The sequence below is a fragment of the Dendrobium catenatum genome, unplaced genomic scaffold (assembly GCF_001605985.2).
Source record: "Dendrobium catenatum unplaced genomic scaffold, ASM160598v2 fragScaff_scaffold_51, whole genome shotgun sequence".
NCBI lineage: Eukaryota > Viridiplantae > Streptophyta > Magnoliopsida > Asparagales > Orchidaceae > Dendrobium > Dendrobium catenatum.
The window spans coordinates 64,086-89,548 of record NW_021318513.1 but is presented as its reverse complement, the minus strand read 5'-3'; the positions used below and the strand labels follow the sequence as shown (position 1 = coordinate 89,548).

General features: G+C 36.9%; 1 protein-coding gene and 1 pseudogene across 5 annotated transcripts in view; both read right to left on the bottom strand.

Moving 5' to 3' along the window:
* The window catches only part of LOC110093573, an 8,329-nt pseudogene extending 5,509 nt beyond the window's left edge, over nucleotides 1-2,820 (bottom strand).
* A 3,328-nt stretch (nucleotides 2,821-6,148) lies between these two features.
* The window catches only part of LOC110093572, a 21,333-nt gene continuing 2,018 nt past the window's right edge, over nucleotides 6,149-25,463 (bottom strand). For 4 of the 5 annotated variants that reach the window (XM_028694116.1, XM_028694119.1, XM_028694118.1 and 1 more), the window contains 7 exons: nucleotides 11,955-12,244; nucleotides 11,703-11,772; nucleotides 11,543-11,598; nucleotides 9,057-9,132; nucleotides 8,943-8,979; nucleotides 7,163-7,277; nucleotides 6,149-6,429 (listed from right to left, as the gene is read on the bottom strand). In XM_028694116.1, coding sequence (XP_028549949.1) covers nucleotides 6,207-6,429; nucleotides 7,163-7,277; nucleotides 8,943-8,979; nucleotides 9,057-9,132; nucleotides 11,543-11,598; nucleotides 11,703-11,772; nucleotides 11,955-12,238 — 861 coding nt within the window. In that variant the 5' untranslated portion in view covers nucleotides 12,239-12,244 and the 3' untranslated portion in view covers nucleotides 6,149-6,206. Of the gene's footprint in view, nucleotides 6,430-7,162; nucleotides 7,278-8,942; nucleotides 8,980-9,056; nucleotides 9,133-11,542; nucleotides 11,599-11,702; nucleotides 11,773-11,954; nucleotides 12,245-16,714; nucleotides 16,960-25,463 lie in introns of those variants that run through there. The other variant, XM_020818499.2, reaches the window with a different exon arrangement.

Genomic DNA, 25,463 nt, shown 5'->3' with positions numbered 1-25,463 from the left:
GGTGCTTTGCTCAAGGAAAATTTTTTCCTCGTACAATTGCACAGTACTACAGTGTTGTGTACCTGAACGATGTAGCATTGCATAATTTACTTGCAAACAAATAGAGAGCGGAGCGCTGCGGTGCTCCAAACCTGACACTGTGATGCTCTAGACCCCGGCGCTATAGCGCTGTCAAGTAGAAGGGAGAACAATAGATGAGTGCCACGTCTCTCCAAATTTGACGTTGTAGCACCATAAGGCGGACTGGTAGTTTTCTTACTTGTTTTTCTTGAAGGATTACGTCCCTTGGTGGTTTTTAAAGTTTATCTTTATTTGTTTGTAAGAGAACAATTAAATGGTGAAGAAAGACAATGAGAGAGAGAGGGGGAGAGAATAGATATCTATATTATTTCTCCTAAATTTTCATAGTGAATTTTTTATTGTGGTGTGGCTCCATGATTTTTTTCCGGTTTAGGTTTTTCCACGTTAAATGCTCATGATCTTTCTTTGCGCTCTCATTTTCTATTTCTTGTTTTGCTTCGCTACGTAGTTTACTTCCTTAAAAGTTGCCACTTTAGCTAGTTACTTGCTCTCTCCATTATGCATATACAATATATCATAACCCTTGTGCCAATGTCTATTGTTCTCAGGTGTGCTTGCACAGCACACTATGCTTGCACAATGGCTATGCTTGTTGCTTGCTCTTCATCTTTCTTTTTCATCCCAATGAATTGATCTCATTTATTATTCTTTGTCGTTGTCTCATATGGTACCATGCCCTCAACAAATCTTCAGAACATGAAACTAATCCATTATTGGAATCTCTATCCCATCCTGATGATGGAACTATCAAATTCTCCAAATGATAAGCCTTTGATTATATCATTCTCGCCAGATTGTTGAATAGTTTGAACCATTTATTATCTCCATAGTCATGTTCATGAGACTACCAAGGCAATGTAGGAATTTCAATGCTCCACTTTTTTTCAAGAAAATAACATTTCTCAAATGTATACCTTATTATTATGATCTATTTTCTCTAAAAGGGAAAGATTTTTTTATCCAGGATTATTATTGCACCATGTGGGGTATGTGGGGTGACTTACTTCACTACATGTCCTTTATCACTTAACCTAAGTTCTGACAACACCAAAATGAAAATTGATGGTTAGTAACTTCTCTTTGGCCTTCATTAATTCCTTCAACTTAAGCAATCTCAAATGATGTTCAATGCAACAGTTGCTATCTCTTCTATTCTTAGAGACATTGAGCTATCATCTCATTCTCCACCAAACGAATTAGACAACCCTCACTACTAACCATCATGGGGACATAGTTATGGCGGTTGGACTGATATTGTTTATGGTCGCAAGGGAAAGTCCATCCCGGCTCTCACTATTGTTCTACCAATCATCCTTCAAAAGAATATTTAGCGAAAATTTTCTATCCTCCTAATTACCAACATGCCTTCGGAAAATCTATTCATGCAAATAGTTTTGCCGCTTCTCACTACTATCACTCATTCATGTTTGATCATGCTTTCTCGGGTAGAGCATGAATGTTTGATTCAAAATTGTCGAACATCTATCAGGGTTTTTCATGTTGTTTCCACCACTATGTTTATTGCACATCTCCTCAAATACATCCTCGATTTTAGATTCATAGCTTCTTCCCATATCATGTATAATCACAAAATTTTTCTCTCTCCAAATGACCTATCTTTCTTCTTCCTCCCCCATTTTTAGGAAAGGCATTATATCTCCTTTGAAATTTATAATTGTCTTTGATGTTTTATATGTTCTACACTAGACTTCCTGTAAGGTTATTATTTATTTGGTCTTATTAAGTCTTATAATTTATAATATATGTTCTACATTACTCTTCCAATAGGGTCCATCATGCTAGTTATTAATGTTGGTGATATCCTACTATAAGTGACCATCACAGCATCTCTTAGGTAAAACACTATATGCAAAAATTCATTATATCAAGCAAGAAAACAGGGCACACAATATCGAAGGTGGTGATCTATTAGGTGATGAGACTGAGTCTTCAATATAGACTTTCCTTTTTAAGTTTGGCTTTGGTGAAAGAAACAAACCCTAGAAAATCAAGAGCATCTTTATGGAAGGACCATGTTCATTAGTTCATAGCCTTATCCCAACTATTTGGGAAGCGACCATGCTGTATAGGATAAGAAGAAACTAAAAGAACTTTCTTACAAAAATTACACAGGAGGCTAGCACTTCTTCCACTACAAAAAGAAAATCAATAATGAAAGGTGGCCTGCGATCAGCAATTAGATCAATATAAACTCATCTGTCAAAAAGAAGAAAAGCTTTCTCCTCAATCTCTTCTGACATCTATTATTACACAAGAAGAAATTAAAGAATTTTTGGAAGAACAATAAGAGTTTGCCTTCAGAGAAAACAAAGAAAGCACTCCCTTTTCGAAGCTAATTCCAAATCCTGGCAGAAAATCAAAAGAAACAGAGACAGTAAGCAATAAAATCTAACTGGACAAAAGATCACACCTTTAGGCCATTCCGGTATAGCAGAAGGTAAGGAGAAAGGCTCCGGCTCGCTGGAGACGATATCATATACGCCTCCCCTGTTCCAGCAAAAGCACGAGTATCCTTCCATCCCCTTCTCCTCCTCTGCTTCAAATCCTCCGAGACACGGAAGAGATCGATCTCCGATCGAACTCCTCCACCGGGGCTAAATTGATTTCTACGCCACTCATTATTTTTTCAATAGGGCGTCGCTGAATCAGTAATTTGATGGCGATGTATTGGGTTTCTTCTACTTAACGTTTACGTGATCATTGCATTTGATTATAACGTAGTTAGGGCTTCATCACAGAAAAATGAATAAACAACGAAATATTTAATGAAAATTGAATTAAAAAAATCCATTCCACTGTTGCTGGACATTGGAACCCACGAAGCAGGAGAGCGGTAAAATCCAAGATACATTCTTTATCATTTTGCTGCTAATTTTCACCATATCCTTGACCAAAATATTGACCAACGTGCTAACGACAACAGATCCAGAAGGTCACTTTTGAGATGGTAGTATTGGATGATTTTGATTTTTTACTATAATGAGAAATAAATTATTTTGTCCGGATGTTTGATGCAGAATGTCGTTTAGTGATGAATCAAAATGTGTCATGTCAGCGGTATCGAGCAATACACAGCCGTGATACCGAGAGGAGGGTGACATGGCGCATTCTTATTGGTGTATCCGCACAGAATAATTAATTGGTAATGATAGAGAAGAGGATTTCTAGGTTCTCTTGCTTTTTATTTTGTTTCTTTTATAATTTCATTTTCTTTTGTTTCTTTCTCAATCCTAGATAAAATCGTTGAAAAAAATTTTAAATGATCATATAAAAATATTTTTAACAAGTTTTCTTTAAACTCAAAGAGTTAAATTGCTAACAAATCATTGCAATTGGAATGATTGAAATGGCAGTGCCCAATCACTGGTAATTTTTTTTTAAAATTTGATATTGAGATAATAGATTTTATATTTTCAAAAGTTATATGTTTTAATGAAAAAGGACAGCCTTTAACTCTTCAATAAATAATACGAGTAAAGAAGATTGGGCTGGAGCTTGATATGACAGGAAAATGGTGTAAGAAGATTTAAGTATTTTAATCTTTATTTTCACATAAAGTTATTATAGTAAAACATTATCATTTTATTTTATACGGCATTGATATATCATCAAAAAATTATCTTGATCAAGCACAAATCTCGAGGGAAAATCTAGTTGGAAATTTTAAAAATTAAATCCGAGATCATCTAAGCTTCGATTTCGGCAAACTTATAGTCAAACTGAATGTCTTGAAAATATGAACCTAACGACAACAAATTTGACTCAATCCAAGCCCAAATGAGTCCAAATCAAAAACCCGAAACACATTTGGAAAATTCAAACCATAATTTAAATTACCAAACAGTTTCTAAACATGGCATGCTTATAGCTTAACGAGACAAATCAAACGAGCCCAACTTTGCCAAATTTTGATATCACTAAGATATTCAAATGCTTAATAAACGACCTAGAATCCAGGGATTCAACATCGTCCGTCCATCCAAACCACTCCCAATTTACCCTAAATCTTCCTCATATTTATGGGTCATGTCACTCCAAAAAAATTTATAAATAGACCCCTCGCTTCTAATGGAAGGGGACCCCAAGGAAGGAAACAAGAAGAGAGATCGAAGATTACTCTTGCCACTTAACTCTTTCTCAACCACCTTCGGAATTCCACCAGACCATCAACTGACATCGGACTTCCACTGGTCCACCGATTAATGCTAGAATTCCTCCGAACCACCAACTGAGGACGGACTTCCACCGAACCACCGACTGACATTAGACTTCTACCAGACCACCGACTAATGCCAGACTTCTGTCGTACCACCAACTAACTCCTGAACTTCTCTCGGACTTCTACCCGACAGTCCATCGTCATATTTCTACACCATCATCGTCCGTAGGTTGACTTCTACTCGGTCACCAATTATTGTTGGACTTACACCCGGTCTGATTACGATCCTTCTGATCTCCGTCACAAAATAATAGTCTTTCTGATCACTATCGCCCGCCTACTATGGTCATTCCCACCTGTATCGCTCAACAACGGTCCTCCTGACCTCTATCACCATACTACAATCTTTCCGACCTCCAACGCATGTCGACTACGATCCATTTGACCTCCATAACCATATAACAATCCTTTTGATCTCTGTCACTCGTGAACTACAGTCCCGTCGACCACCATCACCCGATTACGATCCTTATGACCTCTGTCATGCTCCTGTCGACCAAATAAACATATATGTATTGATTATTGTAATTCCCACAATGTAATGCACTTTATATGATGCATATTTGTTAAATCAAGACAATGTCGTCTCCCAAAGAATGGCCTCATTTGTAATTAACTGCAAATACTAATGGATTTCTTTAAACTATGTCAAGCCTCGTAGTTTTTTCCCCACTTTTTAGGGGTTTCCGCATAAAACTTTCATATTTTCCCTTATGAATGCAACACTCTTTCTCTTATGTGATTATGTGCTAGATCTTCATATAAAGCTAAGACGTTAAACTTTATATTTCTCTACCACCGCGAATATTCCTAGGCGCAAAAGGAATTTTTTAGAAACATTTAATTTAATTTGATGCAAAATGAATATGATCAAAAAATTCATATTTAATTAAAATAAATTTCTATATTCATCAAACCAAACAATTAATTAATATTGTTAACATTATTTTATAAATGAAGATACGGTTGTTCTTTAACTTATAAATTAATGGCATTACTCTTTTAATTGTAAAGGATGAGTAGGACATTGAGATCGTCTTTCTTCTATGTACAATATTTATGTACAACAATAATTTGATAATTTGTAATTATTCATTTACTTCCTTTCTTTTATTTAAAAAAAAAACATGCAAATATTATAATTGAGTGCTTATTATCATATAAACCAATAATTAAAAAAAATTATAGTGAAATAACAACAATCTAAATTTTTACTCAAAAATTAATAAATTTTATAGTGCATTCCGAAATTATATTTAAAAAAAAAAAAAACTTTACCAGAATTAAATTTAGCCAAATAATCATTTGATATTTTTTCCAATATTTTGAGTTCTTTAATGACTATGTAATTGAAGATATCGAATATATTTTTTTCCTCTTAAGCTCCACTTAAGATATTCCATGAATATTCCTCACAAGATACATTTATATAGTTCAAATGCTGGGCCATCGTCATAATTGGTCTCACCTTAATTATTTGAAAGGGACTTTCTATATTGTCCCTCATATCTTCACAAATGAATTACAAACATATTTAATTCATGCAAACGACATTTTTTTTACCGTTAAAACAGAATATCCTAATCCAAAATTAGTCATGACAGAACTAATACAATAAAGGGAAGGAATTGAAGAGAAATTATTATAATAAATCACACATACCTTCTTTTTCTAAGGGAAAAAATAAAATATAAAAGCACAAAGTCAGTGATAATCTTTCTTCCTTTTTCCATTTAAGGGGAAAAAACATCATAAAAGTGATTTAGGTTTTATTTGGAACGGCTTTCTTATAGCTTCTCAAAGCAACTTTTTAATATAAAAATTTTATTTTTTTTATTAAAAAACTGTTTTGAGAAACAGTAAGAAAGCCGTCCCAAACAAAACCTTAGAGTTCATCGTTAACATGTAAAAGGATATTAGGTTGTCCAGCGGTCAAGTGATCTTTGTTTATTGATTTACTGAGCTCTTTGCCCACATCTTCATGTCCCATTGAACCCGATTTGATAGCTGTGACAATTTTTCTCTGCAAAGCTAGCAGGCCAATTCGCTTTGACACAACATAGAACACAGCGGATATGAATATAAGAAAACCGGCCACCATTATAACCCTGTTTGATAAACATTGAAGTATTACATAACTTTATTTGGCTCATAATTTCAATTAATAAATTAGTATCAACTATCAAACCTCCTATCATATATTGTTCAAAATTTACTTTTGTATTAGTTTAGCTTTTAAATGAATGTAATATGAATAAATAATTAGAATTTATATTACATTCATCTTAAGATCTATTTGGGATAACTTCTTTACTACTTAGATTTTCAGACCATGACCACAGTCTTATTTCGCTGTTGCTTTCAAGAAATCTATGTATGAGAAAATTGTTTTTTACAGCAATTTTAAACAAATTACTTTTCTCACGATAATTTTACAATCATTTTTACAAAAAAATTACATCCATCCTAAACAAACCCTTAAAATAAATCCAATTATAAAAAAAACTGATCATATCAATATTGATTAGATTTGAATTAATATATATTGATGCAAATAAGAATGGAAGATATTAGTTCAATTTAGGATTTATTTGAGACAATTTTTTCGTTGTTTTGCTTTTCATACAGCAACTACAATTTTATTTGACTACAACTTTCTTGTTGTTTTCTTATTATTTTTTAAAAGTTTTTTTGTGATAGAAAGTTATTTTTTACAACCAGAGTAACTAAGTTACTTCACTATAATAATTTTACAATCAACTTTATAGATTACTAAAGCCAGGCGAAATAGACCCTTAATTATTTCACTTATAAAAATGAAGCTTAAAAAATGGAGATTACCTATCCATGACATCCTGTCGCTGCATTGTGGAGAGCAACCGCCTGGTATGCATAAGCAGCGAACGTTGTCCCTTGTACTCGCTTTCAGCCTTTTTTAAAACACCAGTTGATTCCTCTAACAAAATAGATTGAACTCATTGGTAAAACAATACTTGATATTCCATAGATTTGTGGGAAAATAAAGATTTAGCAGGGGTTTAATGAACGTTTCAGAGAACAAAGGAGAGGTTCTCACAAAAAATGAAGATAACATTACTGAATTAATTAGGAAGACAAATATTATGACAAATCAACAATAATGACCCAAGTAAGTGTCCTGAAAGTCCTGTCAATCTAGCTCTCCAAAACAAAAAATTATTAGGTGCGGACACTGGACGTATAGGTACATTTGGACTCCAATAAAATATTGACACGTGGGGTGGACACATGGATATTCAATTGGATTTACTTTTTACTTTATATATTTAATGTGTAGGTTGAACTTTAAACCAAGCACACAAAAAGCGTAGGTAAACTGTAGGTAAAGTGCAGGTAAAGCACATTCAAAACGCAGTAAAAAAAACTTTATTTTTTACCCAAAAAATACGTAAAAAAAGAAAAAAAAAAGCGCAGTAAAAAAACGAAGCATTAGAACAGTCAAAGCGCAACTAAAGTGCAACTAAAGCATAAGTAATGCGCAAGTAAAGCGTACAAAAAAGTGCAACCAAAGTGCACTCCACGTGTCAAACTTTAAGTGGATATCCAGACGTATCTCTACGTCCGATCTCCGCGCCTAATAATTTTCTCTCCAAAACAAGCAATACGGATAAACCTTCACAAAAACTTTGCGGTAAATGAGAATCATCGTTGAACTTGTTTTACTTCCAAATATTGCATAACTTTAGAAAAACATTAATAATAAGAAGATAAAGTTTGAATAACTGCTTTTAGTATGATACAAATAAAAAAATACTAAAAGGGAAGCCGGGGCAAGGAAGAGTGGCATTTGTGTAAATAAAAACAAATTTTAAGTTCATTGATTTACTTTATATGTTGGATTATGCACATCAAATCAAGAAGGCAGCAAAAGGGGCATGTCAGTGTATTTCTTTTGGGACGACTTTCTTGTTGCTTCTTAAAGCAGCTTTCTAGTATAAAAATTTTAATTTTTATATTAAAAAACTGTTTTAAGAAGCAACAAAAAAGCCGTTCCAAACGTAGCCTTCGTTTCCCTCATTCGGAGAAATATTGTCCGGCCCCACCTAGATGGGATAACGCTAATGATAATGAAGGTGAGTTTGAGAAATAGAATAGTGCTAAAAGCAAAATTAAGTTGAACTGATGTTCATTATCACGTATCTTCCAGTATTCTCAAAATTACAACTGCTGTGTCAGGATGGTTTGAAGTCATATGAGGCTTTTTTTTTTTTCATGTTCTAAGCCCTAAGGAAATTCCTTGAAGGATTGAATTTGTATTTATTGCCAAAAAGTGTAAAATATGAGAGTAAATGAAAGGAAAGCTAGCAGTAAATACTAAAAGTTAGTTGCTCTCATTATAAAAGAAAACAGACGCAGGAACCAGAAACAAAATCTATATTGACAATAAAAAAATTTTACAAAACAATTCACGAGGGTGAAGAAAAATCACACAAAATGATGCGTACAACCAAGCAGCATATCAGATGTTTAAAAAAAGTATACACTTAAGTAAAAAAACTAAACTAAGAATGTCTTAAACATAACTTTCACCCCTTACAGCAACAAAAGAAACTATAAGAGAAGCCAAGGGGGGAGCTCTTACCAAAAGTTACCAAGGTGTTTACACTTCTTTCCACCTCCTGTAAACTTGAGAACAGATCAAATAGAGATAGAAGCCTATTAAATCAGTAGACACCTTAATATCATCAACAATCACCTGAACCATTAGTTGTCGTGTTCGTCGAAGGCTCTCTGTAATGCTTTCCGCAGCAGATGTCATTCCTGCCTTTGTCCTACAACATAAAAGCAGATATTAGGCCTACTAAATTTACTATGCAAGGAAAATATGAGTAGAATAAAATTGAACATTATGACCCCTTTGTACTGGCTTATGCTAATAATCGGTAATAGGCTACACGTCATCCTCCTACCATTCCGAATGGCATATTGATACCAGTCACCTAGTTAAGAGATTGGGAATGGAGGAAAAATAAGGGCGGGTATAAAACTCCAGCCATTCTGCTGCAAAAAGGTCATGTAAATTTCGTAGATCAAATTTAAAGGATAGCGTTTCAATCTTCTAGTGAACAAGAGAAAAACGTAAAATTACACTTAATCGGAGCAAAAATAGAGGAAATGAGGTCTGAAGTTTTAGAGGAATGGAGTACATTGACATTGTTGATGACGATAGGAGGCAAAGTCAACAAACATCGATGAAGTCAGGCGAAAATAGTCAAAGAGCCTTAATCAAACGACGGTGTTCAAAGGATTGAAATTGGGCGATAGTGCTCAAAGGAATGTTGTAAGGAAACATTGGTTGAATGACCGTGGTTGGGCAACGGTGGCCGGATGATCATAGCTAGGCAATAGTGGCCCAATGACCATAGTATGACGATGATGTTTGGAGGACCGTAGTCCTACAACTAATTTCGAGAGATCGTAGTCTACCGACAAAGGTCAGAGATAGTAATCTAATGGTGGAAGTCAAAAGGGCCATATTCAGGATGGTTGAAGTATCGTGCTCAAACAACGAAGGTCTGAAGACTGTAATAATGCGGTGGCAGTCTGATAGTGGCCCGACGATAGTACAATAGTGGTTCGATGATAGAAGTAAAGCTATGGTCTGATGATGGTGGTTAAACAGTGATCTAATAGTAGCGATCGCATGTTGGTTAGGTAGTGATCCAACTATGATTGGATGGTAGTGGTGTTATGGTGGAGCATCGGGATCCTTTGATCCTCTAAGCTCTTTTGCTTAAAACCCATAGCCACCATGAATGTTGTTAAAATCATCTATCTCCATACCAATATATCCATTTAAAACTCCATTAATAAATTATTTTTTTCTTCAAGAGTTATCTTTTGTATTAATTCTTCGAAGTCATTCTAAAATTTTAATTTTGAATTCATATTCAAAGCTACTTGAGGAGCATAAGCACATATAATATTAATAATCATAGCATCAAAAATAATCTTTAAAGCTATATATATATATATATATATATATTTTTTACAAGGAAAAAAATGCAAGAACTGGTTAAAAATGGTCAACAAAAAGATGCAATTCTTAGATTGCAAGCTAAAAAGATCCCTGAAATCAGAAGGTGGAAAAATACAACAACAACAAGCCTTTATCTCCCTATGTGGGGTCGGCTACATGAATCTTTTTTCTCCATTGTGTCTTATCAAGAATCAAATTCTAATCTAAATCTAAAAAGGAAATGTCATTTCTAATATTTTCTAACAAGTCTTTTTAGGTCTACCTCTACCTTTCTTAACATAAATCAAATCTAATACATCTACTTTTCTAAACAGGTCATCGGAAGGCCGCCATTTTATGTGACCAAACCATCTAAGATGACTCTCTCTTCGAAGGTAGAAAAATGCAACGAAAAAAACATTAACAGTCTCTTCGTATCATAAGACGAGGACCGTAGAAAAGCCCAAAAACAAAAGTTAAAAAATGGTCAACAAAAAGATGCAATTCATAGATTAGCAGTTTTCATGCTGACTATGTGCAAAAGTATTACAGGTTTTCCATACAATGAGAACAGATAACCACCTTGCACATTTTTGCACCACAATTATTGGGATGATTTATTTTCAAGTCTGTTATAACTTCCAGCATGGATAAAATCAAGGGGTTGGGTTAGCACAGTAACGGAAAACAACTATGGTGCTATTTTGTTGTATTAAAAAAATTGTGGTATGGTAGCAAATAGTATAATTTAGGTATTATATACGTAAATAGATAATATTTTAAAAAGTGTGTCCGTAAATTCCCCAAAAGCATAAGTTCAAAAATTATCCATTATTTTACCTACTTGAGAAAACACAGTTTATGCAAGCATTAAGATATTGAGATTTATGATAAGAAGTTAGAATTTCAATAAGTAACATTTCCTTCGACTGAACTGAATTTGATGGATATTAAGAATGAATCAATTGAGTAGTTAGGTGCTTATATTGACAAGAAAGTTTGGTTTTGGGAAGTAGAGAAAAGTTTTATTTTATTGAAGGTAAGGGAGTTTTATCCGCTTTGATTTCAGCAAAATAAGAGGTTAAATTGTGGCAGAAAACGAGTGACAGGACCATTTAATGTCATGTTTCCACTTTCCACCATCTAGAAACAACAATAGAAGCTATTTATAAAAATTATGGTTGTTTATAATCATTTCAGATAATTAAAAGAAAAACACATACTGCAAGTTACGTCTGCGGATGGTAGACTCTTCTCCACCTCCTAAAAGTAGCTCTCTCTACAAGTTGAAAAAAACTGCGCATGTCAAAAAATTTACGTGGAGAAAAATGACAATCAAGTGATAAGTCAAAATTTAGTGAAGAAACGCATAAAAATGCCAACCTCTTCCTGAGCAGCTTCTCTAATGTTGTTTTTGGCTTGCAAGTTTGCATTTCTCAAGCTTGAATGCAGTCTGGAAAGAAATAATGCAAAAAAGAGAGAACACACAAAAAAAAAAGCTTCAACATTTGAACAAATAAGGTAAATATCACAGAATAATGTTTGCAAAATCGAATGAGCTTATTAGTGACTACAATGAACGATAATAGGATGTCAGCGGTGACATATCATTTATTAGAATGTACAAACACACACCCCAAGTATTGTTCTTTCCAAGAGCTTAAGGCTGCTAGAGCAGACACTACTTCTTCTTCCGTAGGCAGTTGTTGAGCCAAAAGATCAAACCTAAACTGCAGTGATCTAAGCAAAGCCAGGCCATCCTGTGCAGCACTATTGAGTCTAGGGAGAGAATTCACTTCCTGAATTCCCTTTCCAGATTTCCCACAACGTTGAATTTCTTTTATGTGGTCCTCAATTTGAACCACAGTTTGATCCCATGTCCTTTTCACATCTTCGACAGCTTGTGCAACTTCGTCCATTACAGCCTAGAAAGATTGCAAAAATAAGTAAGAAGCAAAAGGACTCCCCATTCATCAACAATACCAGAGTTACAGTGCCTATTCAAATGATAAAATGTTATTTCGGAATAAAAATACAAACACATTAAATTTCCGACAAGAGAACAGCCCTCGATTTCAGGACAGATCAAAGTCTACGATTTTTTAAATGCAAACTAAAGCAGCAATGAAATAAATACAATTAAGATATTCAATTTTTATGGATTATTTTTAATGGGGCTACAAGAAATCTAATGCAAAACAAATATAAAATAAGCATACAAGATTCTTAAACAAGCAACTGTTTCATTATTTACAAGCCGCAAACAAGGAAAAAAAAACAACCTATAGAAGAATTGTGAGACCCACAAGTCAACCAATCGTAGTTGGTATTCATGACACGGATTAAAGGTTCTAACAATTGGATCGATCATCTTATGACCCTTAGATTGCAATCCGTTTGGCTCCTCTTCCTATTCTAACCCCTGACCCTCTTGAGGATTTTTTTCACGTTATTTTAAATAGCTTTAATTTATTTTCATTATAGGCTTTTTGAGAAGGCTTATAAATACTTCCACATTTCATACAAAATCAAGCAATGAAATTCAAAATACTTTTTTTCTACTTTCTACTTTTCTATATAATATCAGAGAAGTTAAAGGTTTATGTCTTCCAACCTTCTATTCTTTTTTCTTTCTCCCTTCTTATTGAGAATCTTTCTTCTCTTCAATGTGACCGATTTCCTAAAATGGTTCCAAATTGTGAAAACATTTCTGAAAGGAAAAGGAAAAATCAATTATCTTGTGGATCCTCCTCCAGAGCCATAAGACCCCAAATTATAATTTGGGATGAAGAAATTCCATGAGTATGAAATTGTTGTGGAATAACATGATCCTTGAAATAAAAAAGGCCATATATGTTCCTCTCCATCGCAAAAGAAATTTGGGATGTCATCAAACAAACATAATTAAAAGTGAAGGATGTTGATATCATCTATGAGATTTAAACTAACATTTTGACAACCAAGGTTATATTCATGTTATTAGTACTTTAATGCAATGAAGGCATATTGGCTTTAATTGGATTAATACCAAGATCTCAAGAGGACATTCTACAATGATGTTGTTATTCTCAAATAATTTGTAAAAAGAGAAAGAGTGTTTGAGTTTCTTGTAGGACTCAATACAACAACAACATCAAGCCTTATCCCACTAGGTGGGGTTGGCTACATGAATCCTTTTTCTCCATTATGTCTTGATAAGAGTCAAATTCTCATTTAAATATAATAAAGAAATGTCATTCTAATATTTTTTAACCAAGTGCTTTTAGGCCTACCTCTACCTTTCTTAAAATAAGTCAAATCTAATACATCTACTCTTCTAAACGGGTCATCGAAAGATCTCTATTTTATGCGACCAAACCATCTAAGGCAACTCTCTCTAATCTTATCTTCCATTGGAGCTACTCCAACTTTTTCTCGTATATGCTTGTTTCGTATCCTGCCGCTAAAAGCAAAGTCATCCATCTAGGCATCCTCATCTCTGCAACACTTAACTTAATATTATGCTTCTCTTTTAATGGTTAACATTCTGCACCATAAAATATTGCAGGTCTCGACACCATCTTCTAGAACTCAATAATGACAACAAATCAAATTCATGTCCAAATCTTAGGCTGAGTAAACTTGTGCTCTTATTGGAACGATAGAAAGCAAGATTGGTAGTAAAAAAACATGGAAATTTTCTACTTTTTTACAAAATTTAAAATAAATCAAAGCTATTTACAAAAAAAATAAAAGAAAAAATACATTAAGAGGGGTAGACAGCTAAAATAGGAAAAGAAGGTATACATATTGCAATTTAAGGGTCATAAGAGGATCGATTCAATGCTTATAACTCTTAATCTGTGTGTTCAGGAATCCCTATCAAGATTGGTTAATGTGTGGGTGCCAAGGTTCTTCAACTCGAACCCAAACCGCCAATTAAATGGGTCAAAACTATGGATCCAAATCTAACCTATTTATTAAACGGGTCAACCCAAACCTAGATTTTTTGGGTTGGGTCCATGTCAGATTGTTAGGTCGGATAATTTATTGACACCGCAATTTTCATCCTACTTCAATTTCAAGAATGCATCACTTGAGTTTATGAAAATAACAAAATACTCAAGATGATTATTTAATACAAGAAGTTCTATATTTGAGAAGTCCTAAGGATATAATCGTGTCAAACAAATCAACATTTGCCTATCAAAATTTAAGGAGTAGCATATATTCAAGCATGCCAGTATGCCACACATAGAAGCAATTATGTATTTACCTCATTGAATCTGTTATTGAACCCTCGAAGTTCATGTAAATCATAGAATAAAATAATTGTATCTCATAATAGGGTAAATATGTGATTGCTTGCACATATCGCCTTAGGCTCACTCGCATAACATGAAAACAACGTCTTGCACATATTTGAAATGATTAAATGATTTTTCATGTAGAATAAATAGGTGTCATCAATAAAAGTGCTTTTTTATCATCACTTATACTCATATACTCTAACCACAATCATAGCATTGTTAGCATAGCTCACTTGAACTTGAAACCCCTTTTTATTTATTTAATACATAAATCACTTAGCATGAAAACTATCACCATTTGATTGTTCTCCCATATCAAATCTACAAAAATCATAAAATGAGAAACAAATTACATCTTTTGCAAAACTATACCTTTACGGTTTTCCCAACTTTTGTATTCATCAATTCATTACAGATTAAAATTTGCACAATTTATTTATAATTTGTTATTTAGGCAATTCATAGTCATGAGTGACAAAGCCGATTTTGCAAGTAAGCTCTTAGAACTCTAACTTGATTATTTGGATGATACTTTAAAATCTTTTTTTCTTAATCCAAGATCTGTTGAATATCATCTAGATTGGTTTCTGCATATTTTTATTTAAACTTTACATTACAACTATCACCAGTAGTAGCAATGTTGAGTTTATCTATATCAGGATATCTATTAAGGTGTTTCTCCATAGATAAATAAAACAATGAATACTTTATAATAAATCAAAGTAAAAATAGCATAGTTTCATAAAATTAAAATCCATTAAATACATATGATCCATGCTAAACTCTAAACTACATTAATCAAGCAAATCCTAATAAATAAGTAAAGCAGTAATGTCAAACTAGTAAAGAAAAAATTGAGTAACTTAATAAAAAAATAATTAAAATTTGGAATTAAAATATAGGGTTTACCTTACTACATTGTACACCTAAGTTGGAATGACAAATGAAAAAATTAGAAGTAAATCCTTTAAGGCTTTGAAATCTAACATGTTAAATAGTCTCTAAACTTCTTAAGCAGGAATAGTGACTTCATGATTCCTCTTGTATTGGGTTCAATGCAACTCCTAAAATTGGTAGAAGAGATGTAAAGAAGAAAAAAAAAGCGTGAAAAATCTTTTTAAATAATCTCAAAATGTGAGATCTAGAGGTTCAAGTCTAAGAAAAACCGAAAATTGCTAATCTCAATATATGTATGTTATGTTTGAAGTGTAAAAAAACCTAAAATTCCATGTCCAAAAACTTTAAAATCACCTAGCACTCACTAGCAGATTGTGGCAGCCTCCAGAGGGTAATAAGTAATAACTTATCCTTGCATTATTGCACACGATGACAATTGACACGGCAACGCCTCAATGGTGGCGAAAGGAGGAAGATAGCGTCAAATGAAAATTCTCTTGGCTCTTTCAAACAAAACCCTCAATGAACACTCCTCTCCAATGTCTTCTCTCCACAGGGTTTCCTTTCTACTAATCCACCCATCAACCAATGCTTTGCCAAGATTGAGATGTGTTTTATGCACGTATTTGAAAATAGGGGAAATTGCATGCATAACATTCAAATTTTGGCGATGAACAAAAATAATATCCTCATACCTCCATTTTTCATATTCTAAACCAAATATTGAAATTCATAACAAAACCCCAAATATTTTCACTCTTTTCAAATTCTCAACTCTTTGATGGAAGCATGCACAAATACATGAATCCAATAGTGTGGGTGCCAAGAATCACACTTCCTCTCGCTCACTTCTTCCAAGCCGAACTCCATTCGCTACTTCCTTTTCCTCTCCTATGCCGGTCTCCACATCCGAACTTCACAACCGACCTCATCCCGACCCATACGAAGCCTCAACTTCCCATGACCAGACCTCCTCCTGCGAACCTAACCGCAAGCAAATCGACGCTAGATCTCTCTTAACCGGCCGAACTCATCCAACATCCAACCTCCTGAAGCCGACGCCCCTTCCAAGCCGACACCTGCTCTCTGCCGTCCACGACCCCGAGCTACCCCCGCCCTTCCTGTTCGCAAGCCACGTCTCCGGTCCAGAGAGAGAGAGAGAGAGAGAGAGAGAGAGAGAGAGAGAGAGAGAGAGAGAGAAGCCCTAACCTTCACCTCCTCCGACGATGTTCCTTTCCTTTAGGTTCGGAAGTTACCCCATTTTGATCGCAAGCAACGACAGGAGCTCGAGCGCTGTGAAGGTAATTTCTCCCTTACGTGCGCTTCTTCGGCCAAATCCCGCAAAGCTGCAGAATTAGAAAAAGGGAAGGGATAAAAGAGAGATAAATGAGACTAATGCCTCTCTTGTGCCTTGATCTACGTGCCAACATCTCGCCTTTGCCCATACATTCCTAAATTTCCGAGAGCCCAATTTCCACACTTGCAGCGTGACAAAACAATCATTTATACACATTTTTCTTAGCGTGGTGGGACCTAGTTCATCGCGATGCTTGCGACAAAGGGGTAATCACCTAAAAACATTTCTTCGGCGTTCGTGGCGCACCAGAAAACCGCCCATACACGCTTTTCTTAGCGTGATGGGATGTGAACTCGGTGCAATGACGGGAGTCTGCCGAAATTTTGGGTGAACATGAGACAACACTTCGACTTGATTGAACTCAAAGGACAACATGACTTATGAACTCAAATCTAAATAAATTTGAACTTGTATCAAACGAAATAACAAGAATACTTGAACACTTACAGAAGACCTAGACTTGAATCAAGTGACGATAGTCTGAATTGGAATTTAAACTTGCACTGTGGACTTGAACTGAACATAAATCAAATTTAATCAAATTTGGTCAAGAATGAACTTGCAATTTGGACAAATAGAAGACTTGAGGATTCAAACTCAAATGGGTACAGAGAACTTGAACTTGCATTATGAACATGCACTTGAACTTGAACTGTACAACATCAAATGGAACTTGAACATGTGCGGACCATAGGGAATATGTCACAAGCCACTAAACAATGATAAGTGAACAATCACATTTGCTAGAGGGTCTTAATCATCTAAATGGAAGTTAATAAATAAGCAAGGAATTTATGATGATTCAAAGAACTCAAAATGGGACATAACACTTGAAAACAAACTTTTGGTTTAGCAAATGAACAATCAAACACCAAATACTCGAGAAGAGAATTCTAATAATTCAAGTGTAAGATTGCCACTTTCAAGGTCTTAAGATCGAGTCCAAAATTAAGAGATGTTGGATAATGTCTAAAGTTGGACAGGATGCCCAAAGGCCAATAATGAGATTTGTTGGTTTTGAATCTGGCCAACAAGACTATCCTTTAGTTGGAAGAAGTTGTATTTGATAAGATTAATTGTGTTGATTCTTCCGACAATTTTTGCTAGATCAAATGAATCACAAGAAAGAAAATGTTTGTTATGGTCAATGAATAACATGCTTCAAAAGCACTTGCATGGCGAACTCTTAGATATTGGCAAGAATGGTGATGTTTGTGTTCAATACAATGATTGTGAATGCGTCATACAGTCAACATCAAAGTACAAGCAACTATATTCAACTTTACAAGCAATAAAATAAGTGGAGATTTGATTTCAAACAAATATGCAAAGCCTCTAAATAATACCACGAAATGCATGCAAATGATGGAAGTTAATGTATATGTGGGCTCCGAAAATTCGGCCCCGGCCTCCCCGCTGCGCAACTTGATTGTTTTGCTTTTATCTTTGGCGAGGGGAGTTTTAACGGAATAAGTTCCGGGGTAAATTTTGGAAGGCAGATGGGTTTGTAAATAAGACACTACCCAGATATTTCGCCTCATTTTACGAGGACTTTATGATCTGAGTTCTGGTTTCCTATAGGCGCAAGCCCCTATAGTTAATTACCCCTCCCACTGACGAGACAGAACTTTCGATTAAGGCTAGTCACCAATCAGATACGTACAAAATACTTGTTATCTGGCATATAGTAGCAGCATTGGGTATTGATATTTGAGGTGTTTTGAGGTTTGGAAATTTGGGAATTTGAAAAGGTTTGTTTGATATTTAAAAGTAGAAACTTTTATCATCTTGTACTTAAAGTGGATGGTGGGGGAATGGATGATGGACCCGATCAAGATCCTATGGTTCCGTCGTCCCAGGCCATCGTGGTCCCTGGTCTACATATTTTTGACTAGATGTTAGCTCTATTTGAGCTGAAGTAAATTTTAATTTGTCCACCTCGGCAAACTATTGCGGAGGGTGAATGAATTTTTGCTTTGAGTGATGATGGATGATTTCAAATTTAAATATCTTGAAATTTGGGATTTATTGGGTTTTGGACATTTGAGTGCATTTTGAAGATATTTATGAACCCTCCGGTTGAGATTTACATTCAATACGGCCATCATCGGGGTGTTTGGGGTCATTTATTGACTAAACCTTGTCGACCTTATCAATTTGCCGATAGGGGGATCGGGTTTCGTAGGCTTCATGCCTTTGTTTGTGAATTTTCTTTGTTAAAGGCCTTGAAGGACTAATATGAATGTATAAAATAAATATTCCGGCCAACTTCGTGACCGCATATTTATCAAATGATTCGAACCCTGTCTACTCTTATTTACCTGCTTAGAAGGATCAGGTTTCGTAGGCTTTGTGCCTTTGTTAGTGAATTCTCTTGATTATAGGCCTTGACGTCCTAATATGAATTCAATAAAACAAATATACCGGTCGTCGTGACCGTATACTTGTTTGTTGGTTCGAACCTTGTCGACTCCTATTGATCTGTATAAAAGGATCGGGTTCGAACTTGAATTCACTTATCGACCCACGCAGCATCCCTAGACGTCACGTGTGTACCAATAACACGCTCGCCGGAGCCCATGCGGGTTATGATTATATTTTCCCCTTTAGTGTACCTATATGCATACACTTTATAGTGCACGTGCAGAGGTACTTTAAAATAATTGTAGTTGTGCAGGTAATTGTCATTTGAATGCACAACACTTTTCATTTGAGATTTTATACACGTCTTCTGTCCGCTAGTACAAGTGTTGCAGATCCGATGGCGGTGCGTTGTAGATTGTAGACGCCTTATCATCTTGATGTTGACTCCCCCTTTTCTCATTCAACGGGGGAGGGTTTCTTGTGGACTTTGAAGTTCGCCGCTTTGAAAAGAACTCTTGAGATTATAAGAAACCGACAATTGTTGCTAGATTATCAACTGAAGCAGAATACAGAGCTTTTGATGAGGGCATCGTCAGCATTTTCGACGCCGGAGATCGACGGCCACGAGCATGACTTGTATTTTGTCATTTTATGTAGTAGCGTATTTTATTTTGATGTTTTTCCGTTTTTACCCTTATGGGCATTTAGTCGCTTATGTAACCCGGAAGGGCATTTGTGTCATTACTTATTTTTTTCATTTTGGCCTATTTATATGAGGCCTCATGCATTGTAATTTCAGTTTTGATGAAATGAAAATTTATTCCCCTTTGTTCTCTTTGTGAGTGCATTCCTGTAGATCTCTTAGTGAGTTCAACGGGAAAACTAGATCTCTCCGTGAGTTCTAGATTTCGTCCCTAGATTATTGCGTGGAGATCAAGCGTTGAAGAAAAGTGAAGCAAGCGGAATCCAAGCAACGGAATTCTACAAAAGTTTTCAATTTTTTTTTTCTTCTTCCCCTCACCCAGCTGCCCCGATTCCCCTTGGACCCCATCAGGCCGCTGGCTTCACAGCCCAGCCGTGCCTTGCTGCCTTCACCCGCCGGCCAGCCTCCATCCAGGCCATCCCGTGCAACCACATCCCCTCCACTCCACCGTCCAGCAACTCCCCAGCAGCCCCAGTGTCCATGCCGTGAATCCTTTCCCAATTGATCACCGAAATTTTCCTGCACCCTTACTGCCGTTTCCTCCCGTGATGTCCAACCCGTGGATTTCAAGCAAATTAATGCTGGTTTAATTGCTTAATCAATCAGCTATTTTAAGGTAATTAATTACTAGCATTTGATGTTAATTTGAAATTCAAAAAGGGCTGGATACGTTGGCATATGAAAGGAAATTTTTCCTTTTATGAAGGATTGAATTCCCTACAGGATTTAAATAAAAATCTGCTATTTAAATCTGTGGGGCCCACTCCATTAATCCCCTCTCCCCTCTTTCTTCTCCTTCTTGGCCGACCCATGCATAGAGCCATTTCTCTCTCCTAATCACCCCATTAACTCCACAAATTCAGCCCCTAAACCCTCTCCATTAACCGCCCCCTCCTCCTCATGGAATTAATTTGATTTGCAAACCATATCCCTCCAATTAATTCCCCCCAAACCCAATTCCTGCAGAAATTCCTGCACCTCTCTCTTGGATTCCACCATTGGCCAACCTTCTCCACTCCAAGCCGCCACCCTCCACCGCTCCGGCCACCATCCCAGAACGACGATCTTAGATTCCTGCTTCCTCGGAGTGACCTCGGTTCTAATGTGGAGACGCTTCTTCCGCTGAAGCCTAGATTAGTTGAGCGCATGGGCTCCAAAGGTGAAAGTTCTCTCTATTAAATTGTGGATTTTGTTCACCGTCGTAGTTTTACAATTTGAACTTTGCGTTTTCTTAAATTGTTTGGTTTCCGAAATTTGCTCATCTTTGCCTAAGCAAGTTAAAACCACGAATTCTAATGATCACTCTCTTATTATAAACGATAATTTTATTTTGGGTTACTAAGTTTCAATTGATCTCTTTAATTTCTTAAAGTAACTCCTCCATCGCATGTACGTTTCACATCAATTCTTTCGGTATGTAGGAGCATTGCGTAGGCCATGGCAGGACATGGTGCTAGAAAACCATCCTAGGAAAGACACTTTCCATTGTAGCATTAAAACTTCATGCCATACATTTGCCTTCGTTAGAGTTTATTCATCTGTTTTCATAGCTGCAAGTGCATATTCCTTTGCCAACCATACTTTGACATTTAAGTTGTCACTAGCTATGTGTGAGTTGCTGGCTTTAGAACTATACTTTTGTTATTAACTGCTATAGGGCAACTAAGACCTTGTTTGTAGCTGCATTCCACACTATCTCAGCACTTGTTAGGCTTCTTTTAGGAGACGTTTAGGCGTTGCGTATGTGCTGTCTCACTCACTCAACTTTTTTCCAAACACTTTATGGCAGCTTTTAGGCTTTTGGTGTAGTTGGCTGTCCAAAAGCTTTCAGCCACCTGTTTTAGTTGACTCATAAGTGCCCCACAACCCGTTTGACACTTTGCTGTCTTACACCAAGCAGACAAAACCGTGACCCCTAGACTTCTTCCCTCCTGTTAGGTTGCTGTCCCCGTCTTCCAGCTGCTGTTTGGAGCCGGAAGGAGTGCTTAGAGTTAGATATGACTAGGTTGCTGCCCCTTTCATTCCTTGCACCTTACCTAGTATCACTAGCCTTTCCAATGGACGCGAGTAGGTTTTCAAAGAGGTAGACGACCTAGTTAGTTTTGTAGGCTCGCTAACTAAAACCACAAAGAGAGGAACTTGTTGGCTCTCCCCACTCTAGGTACGTGCCCCAGTCGGGCAATCATGCTAGTCGGAAGATACCCCACTCTGCTTATCAACCTAACTGAGTCTAATTCCTCAACGACCGTCACCGTAGAGCCACTTGCTTACGCGTTTTACCCACCTCATTGATTGGTTTCTTCCGGCAGCCCTTACTACTTTAGGTATTGGGCTAGACAACTTCGATTACTATTTGAAAGTCATGTCATAGCCGCTGCGAAGCCCACCAGATTAGCATGCTAAAATCTACACCTCAAAGGACGTAGGCTCTTAAATTTTGGCAAAATTAGGAAGATCCACAAAGGAGTCTCGCGCGGGTTGAGTTACACCTTACTGGAAAGACATGAGGCGAAATTTGAATTTAAGATACCTGACCCGCTTACCAGTGACCGCCATCTTAGAGCCCCACGCCTACCTATTGCTATTGGAAACGAAACCATGGACATTACTGGTAGTCGGATACCACGCCATCTGTTAGTAATAACAGGGTTGCTTGCCCCACTCCGTCTAGTCTTCTCTAGCTCTGATAACACTTAGCAGGTCTTCTGTTGGACAAATCCTCTTATGACCTCCACGTGGGATCCCGTCTGTCAGCCCGAGTCATCCTGTAGAACTACCCCAAGTCTTTAACCCTACAAGTTATCTTAGCTAAAGAGTTGCAGGTGGAGAAAGAAGAAATCCACTGAAACCGAGACTGAGGGACACCCCATTTCTGGATACTGATTGGATAACGCGACTTGTCTGAGGATGAGACTGAAGTGATTGAGTCAGTACCCCCCGGTATGACTTGAACACTGAAACTAGAGGAAGTTTGGAACCTTTAAGCGCTTGACTCCTTAGCCCACCCTGATCCTAGTCTTACGAGATATTTCTGTTGGATAAGGTTTGCCTGGACGATAGTAAACATGATCTCGAAAGATAGCTGACCTAATCAGGAAGACATGTGAAATTAACTTCGGAAAGATTTTTGATCTAATTACTTGAGACGACTTTCAATAATTTGGATTTTAATTTTGAATAAGTTCTGATGTCAATGTGGATTAATTCAATATTAGAGAATGAGGAAATGAAGTTACGACCTGACTTACACGCTTGACTTAAGTTGACCCCGATTTCATGTGATCGTGTAGGGTTGATAACTCAAACCTGGTCCTTTTGAGGTATGAGTAAATTGAGTTTGGAAGATAGTAATTTTGAATCTGAAAGATTATGAGCCAAGTGACCTTGAACATCTCTTGTCTACTGGAGTCTATTCTAGGAGTTGTTCCTTTAGATTGCATTGACAGAGGGAAGTTATACCTTTTGTGGACGGACTTTATTTCACCGACTAGTGTTAGAGAGAGTCGAGCATACTTTCAGGTCAATTTTCTAGCTGTTTGGCCCAAGTTCTGTAGGGAGACCCTTTACCCCACTTCGGTGAGCCCCATACCCGGCTAGTTACTCTTTGGCGTATCCTACGTATAGTAGGTAAGTTCATCACCGATCGCATTAATCCATTATCCTGATTCCTACATTACGCCCTCGATATCCTTGGCCTTCGCCTAGTAAAGGATATTCCCTCTCCAGTTGGATGACTATGATTAGACTTACCCTCACTGTCTAGGAGACTGTCTGGACCCGAGCTTGAGAACACCCTATGGAAAGAAGCCCGTTGGGCTAAGGTGTCTGCATTGCTCCCCCTACACCATTCCATTAGACCGAAACACTGGTTTAGACCAGGGGTGCTGCTGTTTGTTACTGTCCACCAGTATCTAGCAACGTGTGTTTGTAGCTGAAGTTTAAGTATGTGTGTGTGTGTGTGTTTGCTAGTCATGTTGTCCTTCTAAGTTGTTGATGTTTTAGAGTTTATGTAAGCTCGTATGAGTCATTGTCATTCATCATGGCACACCCGATCTCTTGCATTTGCCATTCTTGCATTTTTAGCCTTCATGAGTTTACTCATTGAAATTAAAAGGGAACTAATTGAACAACAAAACATCCATCTTAAAATATTGTGATATGTAACTAAAAGATGGTCCCAAGAATTTCAAAGTTGGAGACTTTGTGGTGATGTAAGGGGAAAGCGCATGCTCACAATACCGAACATTTTAAGGAAATCTCAAGAGGTTCAATGAATGCCTTACGTACTGCGACCTCTCTTGAGGCTCTAACATGAATCCTATTATTTATTTATAGAAGACTTGTTACCTGTTGAAGGACGCGAATCTTAACCCAAATCCACTTTAATACTGTGTGACCCACCTGTGCAATCCCCAGCTATCTCCAACCCCAACTTACCGCTACGCACACCTATAGCGGAGAAGGTCAAGCAATACTAATGATGAGTCATTCCCAAGGAAAGTTGGGTGCCCAAAGATACCGAATCCTTGGACACAGCGGAGACCTAGTAGGATACTTGGATGACAGGGCGAGCTTAGCAGACCTAACGACCAGATCACAGAGTGTACAGGGCTTCCATAGAATCTTACGTCGACTGGGTCGAGTTTTCTCCACCTGGGAGAATGAGTTGAGACATCGTGCGAGCATTTTCGGACGCCGCTTGAGATCGATGGTTAACGAGCATGAGTGTATTTTCATGTATTTATGTAATAGTTTATTTTTATTGTATGTTTTTCCGTTTTTGCCCTTATGGGTATTTGGTCGCTATTGTAGCGCCAAGATGGGGCGATTTTATCTTTTGCTTTATTTGTCATTGTGAAGCCTATGTTATTGGTTCCTTCTCTTGTAATAGAGTTTTGATGAAATAAAATTTTATTCCCCTTTGTTCTCTTTGTGAGTGCATTCCCGTAGATCTGTCTTAGTTGAGTTCAACGGCGGAAATACTAATTCTCTCCGGTGAGTTCTAGATTTCGTCCCTTAGATTTATTGCGCGGTGGAGATCAAGCGTTTGAAAGAAAAGTGAAGCAAGCGGAATCCAATGCAGACGTAATTCACAAAAGTTTTCATTGGTTTCTTCTTCCCCTCACCCAGCTGCCGCCCGTATTCCCCTGTGGACCCCATCAGGCCGCTGGCCTTCACAGGCCCCAGCCGTGCCTTGCTGCTGTTCTTTTGTTTTTCCCCCCCCGGGGGGAGGGGGGGGCCCATAGCCTCCTCCATCCAGATCCCAGTGGCAACCACATCCCCTCTCACTCCACCGTTTTCCTAGCAACTCTCGCCAGCAGCCCCAGTGTCCATGCGTGAAATCTTTGTACCATTGATCACCGAAATTTTCCTGCAGCCCTTACTTGCCGGTTTCCTCCCGTATGCATCCAACCCGTGGATTTCAAGCATATATGGCTGTTAATTGCCTTTAAATCAAACAGCTATTTCTGAAGGGTAATTATCTAGCTAGCAATTATGATGTTAATTTGAAATTCAAAAAGGGCTGGATACGT